The sequence below is a fragment of the Triplophysa dalaica genome, chromosome 13 (genome assembly GCF_015846415.1).
Source record: "Triplophysa dalaica isolate WHDGS20190420 chromosome 13, ASM1584641v1, whole genome shotgun sequence".
In the NCBI taxonomy this organism is placed as follows: Eukaryota; Metazoa; Chordata; class Actinopteri; order Cypriniformes; family Nemacheilidae; genus Triplophysa; species Triplophysa dalaica.
In genome coordinates, this window is record NC_079554.1 from 2,188,241 (window position 1) to 2,202,604 (window position 14,364).

At 38.2% G+C, this 14,364-nt stretch overlaps 2 protein-coding genes across 4 annotated transcripts; both read left to right on the forward strand.

The window, feature by feature from the left end:
- The first annotated feature begins 515 nt into the window (after positions 1-515).
- tagapb (T cell activation RhoGTPase activating protein b) lies at positions 516-6,202 on the forward strand. 2 transcript variants are annotated; one of them, XM_056765335.1, is made up of 10 exons: positions 516-662; positions 1,240-1,324; positions 1,486-1,536; positions 1,749-1,818; positions 2,121-2,263; positions 3,114-3,275; positions 3,388-3,497; positions 3,796-3,976; positions 4,410-4,518; positions 4,696-6,202. In XM_056765335.1, exons 2-10 carry the CDS (start codon positions 1,298-1,300, stop codon positions 5,904-5,906), a joined length of 2,064 nt encoding a protein of 687 aa, XP_056621313.1. In that variant the 5' UTR covers positions 516-662; positions 1,240-1,297; the 3' UTR covers positions 5,907-6,202. The 2 variants fall into 2 exon arrangements, with proteins under 2 accessions (XP_056621313.1, XP_056621314.1); XM_056765336.1 differs by having other exon boundaries at positions 2,124-2,263.
- Positions 6,203-8,825: 2,623 nt separating this feature from the next.
- On the forward strand, positions 8,826-12,802 carry rsph3 (radial spoke head 3). Of its 2 annotated transcripts, XM_056764685.1 has the most exons (9): positions 8,826-8,931; positions 9,733-9,851; positions 10,271-10,358; positions 10,581-10,722; positions 10,893-11,038; positions 11,214-11,417; positions 11,557-11,719; positions 11,798-11,884; positions 12,001-12,802. In XM_056764685.1, the coding sequence occupies exons 2-9, from the start codon at positions 9,739-9,741 to the stop codon at positions 12,054-12,056; spliced, it is 999 nt and encodes a 332-aa protein (XP_056620663.1). In that variant the 5' UTR covers positions 8,826-8,931; positions 9,733-9,738; the 3' UTR covers positions 12,057-12,802. The 2 variants fall into 2 exon arrangements, with proteins under 2 accessions (XP_056620663.1, XP_056620662.1); XM_056764684.1 differs by lacking the exon at positions 8,826-8,931 and having other exon boundaries at positions 9,472-9,851.
- Positions 12,803-14,364: the final 1,562 nt, after the last annotated feature.

Below are 14,364 nucleotides of genomic sequence, written 5' to 3' on the forward strand. Positions count from 1 at the left end.
TGGAAAATACAGGGTTTTTGAACCCTAAATCGTGTATACACATTGCATTACATCTAAAACAAACTATAATATTTGTTTTAGCCGTGTCGTATGACCCCTTTAAGGTGTACGTTTGAACAGTATGCAGGTTTTCTTGGGAATTAAACTTGTGACCTACTGTTATTTAAAACTATAGTGTTACGTATTTTAAATTTTTTCAGGAAATCCAGAAAACAAAAGTAAAATGTTATGTAATTGTGTTCTTTATAAATACAAACAGGAAGTGTGAAGGGCAAAACTGAAACCAAAAAATCATATATTCTGCCGAAACTGTTGATGCTTCGAACTATTCCGCAAACACCAGTGTTTACCAAAATCTTCTAACTGTCCTCACCTGCACGTTTCAATCTACCTTACAACTTCACTTTTACTGCATAATTCGAGAATGCTACAGTGTGAAAAGAGGAAGTGGTTGATGTGATGCTGTTTCCTGTCTCATGACATATCGAGACTTTCCTGCTCGTTTAGTTGTAAAGAGGTCGAGCTTGTGTGGCCTCCTCACACTCACAACATCTGCATGTGTTATGAATTCTACGTGTGGACCCGTTCAAACTCATATCATGCTGTTTTCTCACTTGTAGTCTGCCTGAGCTGAAGGATCACTGGTTAGATACTCTACACAGGTGAGATATCATTTAATCCATCAAACTCTATCATACACATCAACTATAAAAATGACTTAACACTTAATGCCAGTATATTGCCAGTAGATCAATGGCTCCGTAAAAAAAATACTCTAATAATAATGTATAGTGGGGGTTCAGATGTCCACATGGAAAAGGGATTTTAAATCTATTTTAAAGCTGTAAATAAACTGAAAAACATATAAAATATATTCATCTTTAATTGAATAAGTATAATTTGGATTTCTATGGCGACCGAAATTAACAAGATGGAACATTTTCATATCATGTTTGAAAAACAGCCAGTTTTGCACAAGTTTGTGCAGTTACAATTAAGCTTGGGTGCGTGCTATCTTGAAAGCATCATCAAATTCACTTTAACAGAATTTTTATAACAATAATATACTTTGTATAAAGGAAATACTGTGCAGAAGGATTATAGTGGACTTCTTTTAAACTTCTTTTAGTTGAAATATGTAGACGTTTATATTACTCAAGAGACATTTTGTTGCTGCAAGTCGGTATATGTGTGCAGCTAATAACAGAAAATGTTAAAAAAATATTCATTTCATGGCAGCAAAACTGCAGAGGCGAGATTGAGGGCAGGGATCGCTTCATCACCGCCCAGCGTCCTCATGAAGGTGCTGAGTGGTAATAACACGGTACACAATTGCTTTTTCCTCACACATAAACATTACAAATTAATTTCATAATGATGTGTTGGAAATTTTACTTTAATGGCTTTTGCATATATAAGATGACATACTTAAATACAACGGATTTTATGAATAATTGAACTTGACTGAATTTGGCTTTCTTACAGAATAAAACTCTAAGTGGAGTTGGGATGGACTCTGTCCTAGAGCCTCTTGATGTAAGCATTGAAGATTTTCCAAATTTGTCACTTCGTATTTATTTTCATATAAATTCAAATTGATTTTTATTTTTAAAAGTTGAAATAAAGTACCAAATCCAGCCTTATATTTTTGATAACTGTATGTGCGTAGAAGTGTGAAATTCAAACACATCGAGTCACACCCTTCTGTGACTTCATGTGCTCGTGACAAAACATGTGCCTGTTTCCAGAGCAACGGCAAAATCTCCACCTTCTCGAAGCAGTTTCATAACCAGGAGACGCATGTTCAGCAGCCGATTGGTGAGTTTAAACCAGTAGACATGGTTGTGCACAACCACATGTGGTTAGTTGCCCGCCAGAATCGACCAATGAAACTAAGTGGGAGTAAAAAAATTTTGCAACTTTGAAAACAAACATGAGAAACATGCAGTGTTGAAAGTGATGCCGGTTGAGGTTTTGTGTAGTGTCAAAGTATACAAACCTCTTTGATAAAACATACTGTATGTTATGTTACTCAGATAATGTAAATTAAGATAATTTGCATCTGAAGGAGAATGTGTTTAAAATCTCACAAGGTTAAACAATATCTTTCTTGTCCTCAGGAGAAAATGGAGGCAAAAAGAGCTTGTTCTCTTTTAAACTGAAGAGAAACTCAAGCGTTGCTGCACAATCCGAATCAAACCCGAAGAACTTGCTGTTTGGACGACAGCTTCAAGATGATGCCACGCTTCCAAAACCAATTATTGTACGTGCAACTGCAGTATTTATGGATTTTTTGTTTGCTATATGTGATGTTTTCTTCCACCACAGTAGCGATTGGTTGAAAACATGATGATCTTAAAGATAGCAGTCATGCAGGTTCTTACGAACCTTATCTAAACCTCCATCAAAAAATAGGGTTAAAAATGTGGTAGTTTTCATAAAATTTACCAAACCCAGGCTAACAGATAGAAGATAAAAAGATTGAAAGTATAAAAGGCTGAAAACACTCAAATGAATATTAAAAAAATATATATCCAAGTTAACATTTACAAACCATTTTGGAGAAGTTTGAGAAACGAGAAACTTAGAAGACATTTCCACAACAGTTTGTAAGAAAAATATTCAATGCCTGTTTTTCATGGAATAATACATATTACATTCTCTTATTCATGTGTCCTCATAATCTTCATATAAAATCTGACAATAAACTTCCACCCTCTAGTGGAACCCATTTCCGGTGACAACAGCTAGACGTCTTGGGCAGAGCATTGGTTAACTCCTCCCCTTTATTTGTCAGTTGCTTTTATTGCTTCCCTTTCAAAATGAATCGCCCGTTTTTTATGTATCAAATCAATTTGCAATTGAAGACACAAGCTGCACCCCCATTTTTCTCATTCGGTATATTCCGTTTCACTCAGAAATGTGTCCAAATATTTTAAAATGATCACAACTACCGGTTCAGGGGGACTTTAAGTGGCCTTTGTGATAATATCTGAAAGAAGTTTCATAGATGAAAAAGACGACGCATTAAAATGTAAAAATACAGTAAATCTCGATTACATGATCTGCTGACCTTTTTGAAGATTTCTTCTCATGTTTTGCTCCTCTGCTAGGAAATACTCCTTATGTTGTTCAAGAAGGGTCTGTTCACTGAGGGAGTCTTCAGAGTAACTTGTAACATCAAAAACCAGAATGCCCTCAAAGAGCAGCTGAACTCCGGTGCTGAGGTGGACATGGAAGCACTGCCTGTGACTCTCCTAGTTGGATTACTGAAAGTAAGTAATACTCTGTGGTGCCGTAAGGTCTTGCCTTTGCCTAAACACTTGCAGTTGTGACGTGTCTGAGCGACTACTGTGAGTCATGACTTTATTTTTAAAACACTGACAGGTTTTCCTGAAGGAACTCCCCGGAGGCCTCCTTGTGTTTGAGCACTATGATAGCTGGATCAGCGCTCTGGAGAAAGAGAGTACGCAGGACATTCACAGTGAGCTGAGAAGGTGAGTACGAAAGTTTTGTGACTAAGCAGTTACCTCACTGTAACCTTACAGCAGATGGCCAAGAGAAAGTGTGGGCAACTGTGAAGGGTGGTTTAAGAAAGTCCCTTGGTCTCCAGTTAGAGTCGATAGGGATGGGACTTTTCGGTGGGCTTTCTATGGACTCTTCAAAAACTTAAAAAAGGGAAACCAGTAGCTGAAGTTAGACCACAAAATGTCAGAAACACAGTTCTGTTTTTTTCCTTCCTCCCTCATCAAAATGAGTGGATTAAACAAACACCTTTTTGTTCTCCAATTCCAGAGTGGCGGAGAAGCTGCCAAGAGCAAACAATCTTCTGCTACAGCACCTGCTGTGTCTGTTTCATCACATCAGCCAGCGTTCAGACACCAACAAAATGACTGCCCAGAACCTGGCAGTTTGCATCGGCCCAACCCTTCTTCACCGAAACAGCAAAAGTCTAGAAATGGATGTTGTAGACCAGGTCAGACACCTTGGATGGGTTTTCCCTAAACACCATATCGCCTACTGCCTTTTTATATATAGATTTAGTATCACACACAACAACTTATTTGACCTCTGCTGTGAACTTTAATACTAAAGTACTAAACCTAGAACTTTATTTAGTAGTAAGACGTGACTATGCGTCATGATTGAACTAGAATATATGTCAGATGTTTCAAGGTGTCTTTTCAACAAACACCTCCGCATTCTCGTTTTGAGTGATCTGTTGATCAAAGTTCAAAACCTGGCACTGTCGCTGCATGGTGCGGTTTTTAGATGCGTATGAAACCGCAGGATTGAAAGCACTGTAACATTTCTTTCTTTCTGAGACATGCAAGTGAAACACTGTGCAAACACAAAAATAACATTACATCATGTTTAATAGACACTATTATGGGCTTTTGGTTTTATAGGTTGCTAAGCTTATCCAGTTCCTCATTGAACACTGCTGTGATGTATTTGGACATACCATCGTGACTCTTCTTGGGGATTTAGAGGAGCAGGAGTCTTTTGACAAGTCTGGTAAATACTATTCTTCAACATTCTCATTCCTAGAGTATGCGTAACTCTGATGGACCTTTTCTGATGCACTATTCTCAGGGTTAGTAAATACAGTAGGAATGTTCATATTTGAGCTAAAGTGTTTCTTTAATACGTTTTATTCGGACAAACACTTTAACATTGCTTGATCTTCTACAGATTCAGCGTGTCTGACATCCCCCGAAATATCCTTTGACATCCACCAGCATGACTCAGCATACGACAGTACAGATCCCGATGGCGACTGTCTGGATGCTGATGGACAGGCTCACGAAGACCACACGCTTCCACACGGAAGCCCACCGATAAGCAGGATGGGACTTTATGACGTTCATTGTTGTTCCTCTGATGCTATATTTGAAGCTTTTACGAAACCTTTCGATCGACGTTGCTCCGAGCCCTCCCTCTTCTCCTTAGCCCCCACAATGGGCTTAAGAGGGTTGGCCCGCAGCCATGACAACTTTTCCACAGAGAAGGAAGACCTTGTGGATCAACCGCTGAAGAAGCAAAGTTCTGATTCCTTCCTGCATCCCCAATGCTGCAACAACAAAAGATCAGAAGCGTCCTTCAAAAAACTGGTCGGAGGATTGAAATTGGACTTACCCATGAGTGTTTCTTCTCCCACGTCTGAGGCGGGTTCCTGCCCCTCCTTCTGTTCGTCAGATAGCACCTCTTCAAATCTCTCAGAACAGTCGATAACCTCGTCACCTCTCCCATCCCCTGAAAGTCCCCGCAAAGGTCAGTCTACCAGGCACGCATCCTTCATGAGCAAGACTAGAGCTAACACCGCCAAAGGGGAGCTGGAAGGGAATCGGCGAACTCTCTCGATGAGAGCCAAAAGTCTTAGCAATATCTTCCCGTTCAACAGAGGAAGTCTGAAAAAAGGCGAGTCCCAGAAAGACGTCGTCTTTCCGTGTGGAACTCTTCCGGAGGACTCACAAAGCGAGGCCGAGAACCCTGATGAGCTGGTTCGGCGACGAAGGCCTCTGTCCGCCATTGAGGTCTTCCAACATGTGGACAGTCGGATGCCGTGCAACCCCCCATCCTATGAGCAGGCAATTCAGAATGGAGCCCAGCCGCCCCCCCCTCAGTACGGGACCATGACGGTTCAACGTGCCAGATATCTGGGAAGGAAATCTCGACCCATCTCAATGAACGATAACCTGCTGGGCATTTGTCAAGTTACCGAACCCACAGAATACGCAGAAACATTTGAAGAAAGCTCTCAATTAGATGAAGCGCAGCCGGTTGTGTTCCGGCAAAGAGCTATGTCGGAATCAGTTCAACAGTCGAGACATGAAAGAGCGTCACATCGGTGTAGTCAGCCCGTGTTTGAAGAGTTTTCCTATGCAAAGGAATCTAATGTGTGAGTGTTTCTTTATTCATCGCAATGCTATACTCCTTTTAGCATTGATGCAGAACTAGCCTGCAAAGGTTAAGCTAAAATATTTCACTTAAAGTTGTTTCATATGCTAATATTGTTTTAACTCTGGCCAGTATGAAGCTATGTAAATAGACCAGTTCCTATATTGCAATTGTATAGTCTAATAATATACAGTGGTAACAGAATGAATAATTTTGATATAGTCAGACTGTACAGTTGTAAATTACAGTGTTTTTGTGTCAGTGCTACTCTTCTTTCACTACAATAAAGACTTTCAGAGGACTCATTGTTGGTCGTTTCTGATAACTTTTTATTCAAATCATTATGTTCTGTGGACTTCAGAGACCAAATAATCTACATGCAGATATAATAAAAGTTCCTCTGACCTTTTCCAAACGGAAGCAGAAATGTGTTATAAAGTAATCGTGAACTTTTCGAAATGTGACACAGATTTTACGGTCATATATTTTACATCTGTGGTCTTTGAGAGCCCAACCACAGGTAATGTAACCATTCATACAGGTTGTTTAAACCAGTTGTCAAATGTAATGCTGCCAGCAATCGGTTCTTATGAGAATCGTAAGGGTTAGAGAGTGTCAACCTGACATTCCAATGTTAAGTAGATTTTTAGGCTATCCAAAGTCTTGGGGTTTCAGAGATCTCAATGGGAAGCGTATGTTGGGATCCGATCAAAATTTAGAAATGCGAGGAACCAACAAGAGATGGGTCGCTTTCAAACAGACGGTTATTTTGATTGGCCGGTTTCCTCATGCTGACAAGGGTTGCATAAGATAGAGAACAAAATGTCAATGAGAACAACGTGTTCTGTGTAGCAGCGGAAGTCGACGATCATGTGGACTGATTTGGTTTTTCGCTGAATTTGTCTGTTGCTTCACTCGGCAGCTACACATATGCCCCCATTTCCTCTTTTCAGTCGTACCGAGAAACAAACTGCACAGTGTCAGATGTCTGTCTCTTATGGTTTCTAGAGTAAATGTGTGCGTCGGTCTGTACATGGGTAGAGTTGTTGGCAACCTTTAAAGATGCTAATGCTCTGATAACCCTTTTAGTTGTTCGGAAAGGTTTTCATTGCATATGCGTGCACTAATTTTGTAAGTTAAAAAAAGTGTTGAAGGCTGAAACGCTGTGGCAGATATCACCATTTGCACACTTAAGAAGGCATTAGCCAAAACGTCTGTGTCTTTGTCCCCCAATGATTAAATAAAACATCTTTTGAGAGCAAATCATTTTGTATGAAGAGATACACCATTTACACATCTAACATATAAGCATTTGAACATTTTGCCATCATCTACACAGTCTAATGCTGCTAATATAAAACTAATATGACATTTTTTTGGTAGAACAAATACCTGTTACAATATCAAAGGAGCTCTTTTCAATACTTTGTCAATGCATGATGATAACCGACTTTTCATTTGCATGCTTAATAAAATGTATATCAGCAGACATCCTATGCTTTAACAGACAATGGATAAAGTTTTAAGATATGTTTTATTTTATTTTGGTGACGCCTCATCTCACTGAGGTCTCTCAGAAGTGAATCAAGAGGACCACCACCGGTTTTCCTTTAAAAAACATGCATGCATGCATGACCCATCTGCTTAGCTCGTGATGGAAAGATCAGTTTGTTTCCTTAAATTCAATGAAAGTATCTTCCAAACTCTAAAATAGGGGTAGTATGAATGAGATTTCATAAAGTAGGACATGTTGGATCTACATTATCATTGGTCATGGATTGTTCTGGACCATTTAGATTGTACTATTAAGATTAAGGTCAAAGGTAGTTTTAGTTTTAGGAATGGGTAAACTATTGTCTACCGTATTACTTCTCTCAAATGTTAGGGGTGAGTTTTGAGGAAAGTTTAGGTGTTTGACAGGAATTTTGATCCAGGAATACCAATATTACGTTTCACATCCCAATTTAACGCAAAATGCACAGATGACATGACAGGCCAATTAATAAAGAGACCTTATTCTTAGTGATAGGGATAAAGTAATTGCAACGGTTACATAATGAAACTGTGAGCATGCGGTCACATATACAGAGATCTCGGTTACATAACACTGCAGGTTTGCATCCTGATGCCATGTGCCCATGGCTGCAAAGTCCATTGTACAGTCATGAATGAGCGCATTATGCAACAAATGCTTTGATTCTTGATGCATTAAAATTAACAACCAATTAGTGATAGTATGGCATAAACACACAACTCTCTAAAGGATACAATGAATGATACTTCATTGCTCAAACATATAGAACAAACCAATGACACGTCTGAAAAAGGCAACTGTTAAAAGCATTTACAATTAATGTAAAGAGATGAAATAAAACTAGATCAGAAGTTCAAACATAAGCGTACAGTGCTGCACACGTGCAGAATTATATAATGAGAACATATGCATAATCAATATGTAGTAGGACATGAAAGGATGGTGTAGGAGTGCCATGACATTTCCAAAGATGGTGCACAATAAACTTTTTTGTAGCTGATTTACTGTGTGTATAACAGGGGACTGCAATAGATATCTTGTACAAATAGTCCTTTCTAATACTTGTTATCAGGTTGAGGTAACCTGTGATTCTCACACCTGTATTTCTGACTGCAGTATTTGCAGTGCTACATACCATAGATAGATAAAAGGTATCTTATTTTTACACAGGATTATTATTAGACAAAACAATGCATGTTTTATCATGTCATATTGCACACTGCTGTGGTGTTAATCCAGTAAATGCATACTTATACCAAGCTTTACCATAGCAACAGTATTTTTATTATGGTTTCTGATGTGCATTTGTGGTGACCACATGATTTCTGTCAGCATCAGAGAACCCAAAACCACTTCCTGATGTCTCATCTGTCATGCATTTTTGATTAGAAAACAAACCATCCAATTTGTATGAACATATATTTGTGTGATAAGAAGTGTTTTGGGCACCATTGTCATGGATGTGATAAAACTCGAAATATAAACTCTCAGAAAAGGTATTTATTATCAATATTTTGAACAATATAGACCCCTGTTGATAGATACTTAAGTTCGTCATATGTTTACATATTTGTTATATTTTTGTAGTGTTATTGAATTTCGTATAAAATGTTTTGATCATTTGCAATGGTTAGTATTTACAATTTTCACAGTGGACTATTTTTCCATAGAGTTTTGGTAAAGTTTATTAAAACCAGTTATGGTCAGTTTGATCTGCAAACAATATGTTATTATTAATTGCAATAATTCAAAAACTCCTGAATAATTATTTGCTTTGCTTTAATTTTAACATTGCTCCTTTAAATAACAGTGTACTGTATGTCACGCCCTTCTGGATATAGTGATTCTGTGCAGACAGAAATGTATTTTCTGTCAAATATTTTGGTGCTGAAAATCATGAAGACCATTTACCGATTTAGATGTAAACCAGCAGCAGACCATAAGCCAATGACTGAAAATGTAACTCTATAGACATTTGTATAAACTTACTCAATGTAGCCTGCTATTTTAACATGTCGGCCGAATTTGTACGTTTTATTAAATATGCATGAATATTATAAAAATGAGTTTTAAAAATAAACCAGCGTTACGTTTAATTTTCATCTGGCATAAAGAAAAGTCATTTATCGACCCGGAAGTAAAAAAGAAGTGACAGCAGTCGTTGATATGGCGGTCTCGATTGCCATGGCAACAGAAGATACAACAACTGCCACCGTAGCGACTGCTGAAACGAGCAGAACAAGCTGAATTTAAGCGCTTCATCCATCAGTCACGTGTTGGATATCTTTGTTTGAAAGGAGAACATGGCCTCAACTTTACAGACTCAACACGACACGCAGGGCGGCGTTTACACGTTCTCCAGCCGCCCGCGACCCGTTCCCAACCGGGCCAAATACAGAAACACCGCTGAGCCTCTGTGAGTCAACTTCATCTGCTTGAATGATCTAAACATTAAATGATGTAAATAAACATCTGCTTTAAATAATGCTTTAAGTAACTTATTACCGGTTATACACCATTATGATATTGGCATTATCAACCAACGTATTAATAATAAACACATTCTTTATATAGGTTAACGTAGAGCATGATCATTTAAAATTAATAAAATAAAGTTTTAGTTTGAACTTTCAACTGTAAAAAGGTTCAAATAGGCCTACGCCACAGATCCAAATAACACACAAAAGAGCCCCTTAAAACTTTTTTTTGAGAAGCTTTTCTTCTTTTACCTTATACATAGAATGTGAACTTTTCACCAAATGTAGTTTATTAATGCTTTTAATCTGATCACGTAAAGAAAAAATGGAGTAAAAAACTCTTCACTGTCTGATGCAGAAATGAAGAAGACGGCAGTCATGGAAACATCATGTATGACAGACGTGTTGTCAGAGGAAATACATACGCTCAACATATCCTGCCTATTGTGAGTATTACTACACCCAGAATAATCTCTGTTGTTACAGGGTTGTGTTTGTAACCTGAACGCTTTGTCTTATTTTATTTTAAGTTGTTTTTTACTGTGCATTGATTTGCTAAAACTGGGTGTCAATACCACATCGATGACACTTTGTTGTTTCATTTAGGTATTTTCTTTTGTCTGAATCTATGAAACAAATGATGAGACGAATGTCAATATGTTTCACAGACATCTCAGCCCGATCCAATGGAGTTCCTGAAACAACAGGAAGCCAGAAGAAGAGCGATGTCAAAGAAACGGTTGAAAGAGCAGTTTGGAACAAAAACCCCAGAACCACTAGAGGGCAGAACCAACATAGATGTGCAGACAGGTAGATGGTCCTTTTTGGAAAGTAAGCTTTGATAGTGTGACATTCATCAAAGGATGTTGGCCTGCTGGTGTCCCCGGCCCGACAGGCGTCTGAACATCACTAAACACGAATGGAAATTTGCTTGAAACAGAACTGAGATCCCCTGATGTACTTGATGATTCATATTTTAGAGATGTATCTGGAAGAACTGAGCGGTCGTATAGAGGAAGTGAGCGTGGAATGTCAAACAGACATGTTCCTGGACAAACCCGCCACCCCCCTCTTCATTCCAGCCAAAACTGGTCGAGATGCAGCCACACAGATAGAAGAGGGAGAGGTGGATTCCCTTTTTTGTCAAATTTTGCATGAATATTTTATTTCATCTACTGTCAATTCCTTTCAGGGCCATTAGGCACAACAAGCACTTTCACAATTATCACGCTTAAAAAATGATTATTGACAGGTGTAGATTGGAGAAAAATGCAGTTAATAAATGTTTGTCCTCCCTGCAGCTGTTTGATTTTGACGTTGAGGTTCAGCCCGTGCTGCAGGTGCTGGTGGGTAAGACGATCGAGCAGGCTTTGCTGGAAGTGATGGAGGAGGAGGAGCTGGACAACTTGAGAGCTCGGTACCAAGCGTTCATGGAGATCCGCAACGCTGAGCTGGTGGAGGTACAGAGGCTAGAGGAGAGGGAACGGCGCCTCCATGTGGAGAGGGTAAGAATTACACCTTCTCCCATATAAAGTAGACATCTGGGTGATGCAGCAGTTTTAAAAGTAAACACATGTTTTATTTGTGTTGTAAAATATGTTTGCGTTTTTAAACACCATATTTTTTATCTTTTCATAACTGCAGGAGAACCGGATAAAGCAGCAAAAGGCCGTGCTGGAAAAGGAGAAAGAGACTGCAGATAAAATCGCTGCAAGAGCGTTTGCTCAGCAGTACCTCACAGATTTACTGCCCTCTGTCTATTCCAATCTGAAAGAATCAGGCTATTTCTATGACTCTGTGAAGAGAGGCAAGTTAACCGGCATGTGAACATATAGACAAACTCTTCATTTTACAAGTTGAATGAATGCTCATCTATCTGTTGCAGATCTAGAGACCGGATTCCTGCCTTGGCTGATGGAAGAAGTCAGCAACACTTTAGAAAAGAGATATGTTGCTCGAACAGTGGTTGACCGTAAGTAGAAACTTGTTCACACAATTTACTACTCACATCCAGATGATAGAATGAAATAATCTGGTAATTCTTTGGTCTTCATATTGAAAGTCGTCATTTCTCCTTTCCTTCCGTAGAAATCATTCGGGACGTCACTAACCGAAGACTTGAGGCTTTTCAACAGCAAAAATAAATCTTTCCTTGTAGTAGAAGTATTCAAGATCACATGATAGAACATGTTACAGAATCATAAACATGTTAAGAAGGTAGAGTGTGGCCTGTATTTACACGCTTACCTTTTTTAACACATCACTTTTCCTTTTTTTCAAATTTAATTCCAATAAATAATTTACAATATTCTTCTACCGAAACAATGCCATTTTGATCCCAAAGCAATGTTTAAACAAATCAGACTGTTTTATTTCAACTTTAACAAAGAATTGTCCAGGTAAGGAATTAACCTTGTCTTTCTTTATTATTTATTTTATAAATAATCCATCAGAAATCAACTTGAGGATGTTGAAAATGCATTTTAAAAAATATTTAAATGATCATATGTTCATAAAACAATTTTTTGTTGTTCGAGTATTTAATCAAAAGCTGTTTTTATAACACTTAATATTCAAGCTGTCATCACCTTACTGTACAGCACCTACACTTCAAATCCTGTAGATGGCGCTGCAGAGTCTGCACATATGGATAATCGTTTCCGATTATTAATAATCCTGTCTATTTTATAGTTGTAACACAAGTACTGTAAGGAAAGTTTAAGACAGGCCCTTGTGGTTATATTTAGAGTGTGTAAAACAGCATTACACCGTGTTCTGTGAAATTCTCTTAAAATGATTAAAAGTGATGCTATATACACAAATATAAGGTGTTCTTAAAACAGAATTCAGCCTTATCATATTTCGACAGAATAAACATTTATCAACTTCACAGTCCTATTGAAATGAGAGTTTTATTCGCCGTGCCTCTGACTATACACAGTGACATGTCAACGGTTTGACGCATGAGATTTCACTCAGGTCGCCTTTATATAGCTCTATTTTAACCCTGCGTCCTCATTGGTCGGCTCTCACCTCTGACCACGCCCACTAGGTGATTCGGAGTTTCACTTTGGGCGGATGCGGCTCTTAGAAACACAAATAGAAACATGGGTGTGTTGGTGTAAATATAACGCAAGGACAGACCTGTGAGTCACATCATACTTCACTGACTTGTTCAGACCATCGAACGATGACTTAAATTGAGTTTCATTATTAAAGGCTGGAGCTATTGTATTCAGTCCTCACAATGGGCAAAGTCACAAATCAAATATAATTATTATCTCAGTTCACTCTCTCTATCTCTGGTTCTCTCTCTGTCTCTCGCCTTCAATTCCCTTTAATAATTTAGCAGTTTGCGATAGTAGTCTCATTGAAAGTGCAAAGGAAAGTCTGCGTGTCATGCACACTGTATACTGTAATATTTAATAATGGCTCATATGTTACCTTGGAAAACAAAACGAGTCTTATGGGTCAATTCTTCGAAATTTAGTTGTTTACATAATCTGAAAGCTGAATAAAAATGATAAATAAGAGTTCTATTGATGTATGATTTGTTAGAATAGGACAATATCTGGCTGAGATACAACCGTTTAAAACTCTGGAATCTGAGAGAGCAAAAAATCAAAATATTGAGAAAATTGACTTTGAAGTTGTTAATCAGGCGCACTGTGGCAGGCCATCCACTCACAAAAATAAAGTTTCGAAAGTTTTAAGGTAGGAAATTTACAAAATAAATTCTAAAAATGTTCCCGTGCTACTTGTTTTGTGATCCAGGGTCACATATATTCCTTCCTTTAGTGTTTAGTTATGTAATGAGTATAATAATGGGTCTGTTTAGTGAATCACATTACGTGTCCATCATTCCTGAGGATAAGCACAGACACACACAAACACATGTGTACCTTATTTAAATATGGAAATATATTATGGCTCTATTGCTTCTATACGAAGCCATTGGAATATTGTAATTATTTTCCTCTAAATATTTGACTAATATAGGCCTGACACTAACTCAGCTTAGGTCTGAACAGAGAGGATTGAAGTGCAGATTTGTGTCAGCGTAATGAATTTTGTGTGCCCTAGAAAGTACGTAAAATTAGAGCGTGACAGGATAGCCCACATTTATAAAATTGTGCCACTGTGCTCAAGTTAGGCAAACTGGTGGAAGGAAATGAAGGTGGCGGGGGAAAACCCCATCTATTACACAAGGACTTCCAAATAACGGATATTAGCTAAAACTCACAAGCACGGTATATACTAAAGTATTATGTGTTTTCTGAATAGTACCCCATGATAAGGATAGATTTGAGAAGATGTTGACAGTAATATTTTCCACCTAGTTATTACTCACTGATCTCACCTGTTCAATGTACTGATGAATAACATCTGCCATAATTCTCTGAACACCTGTCCGTCTGTTTGAACCATTCGGGAGTTTTGCAGGTTTATTAT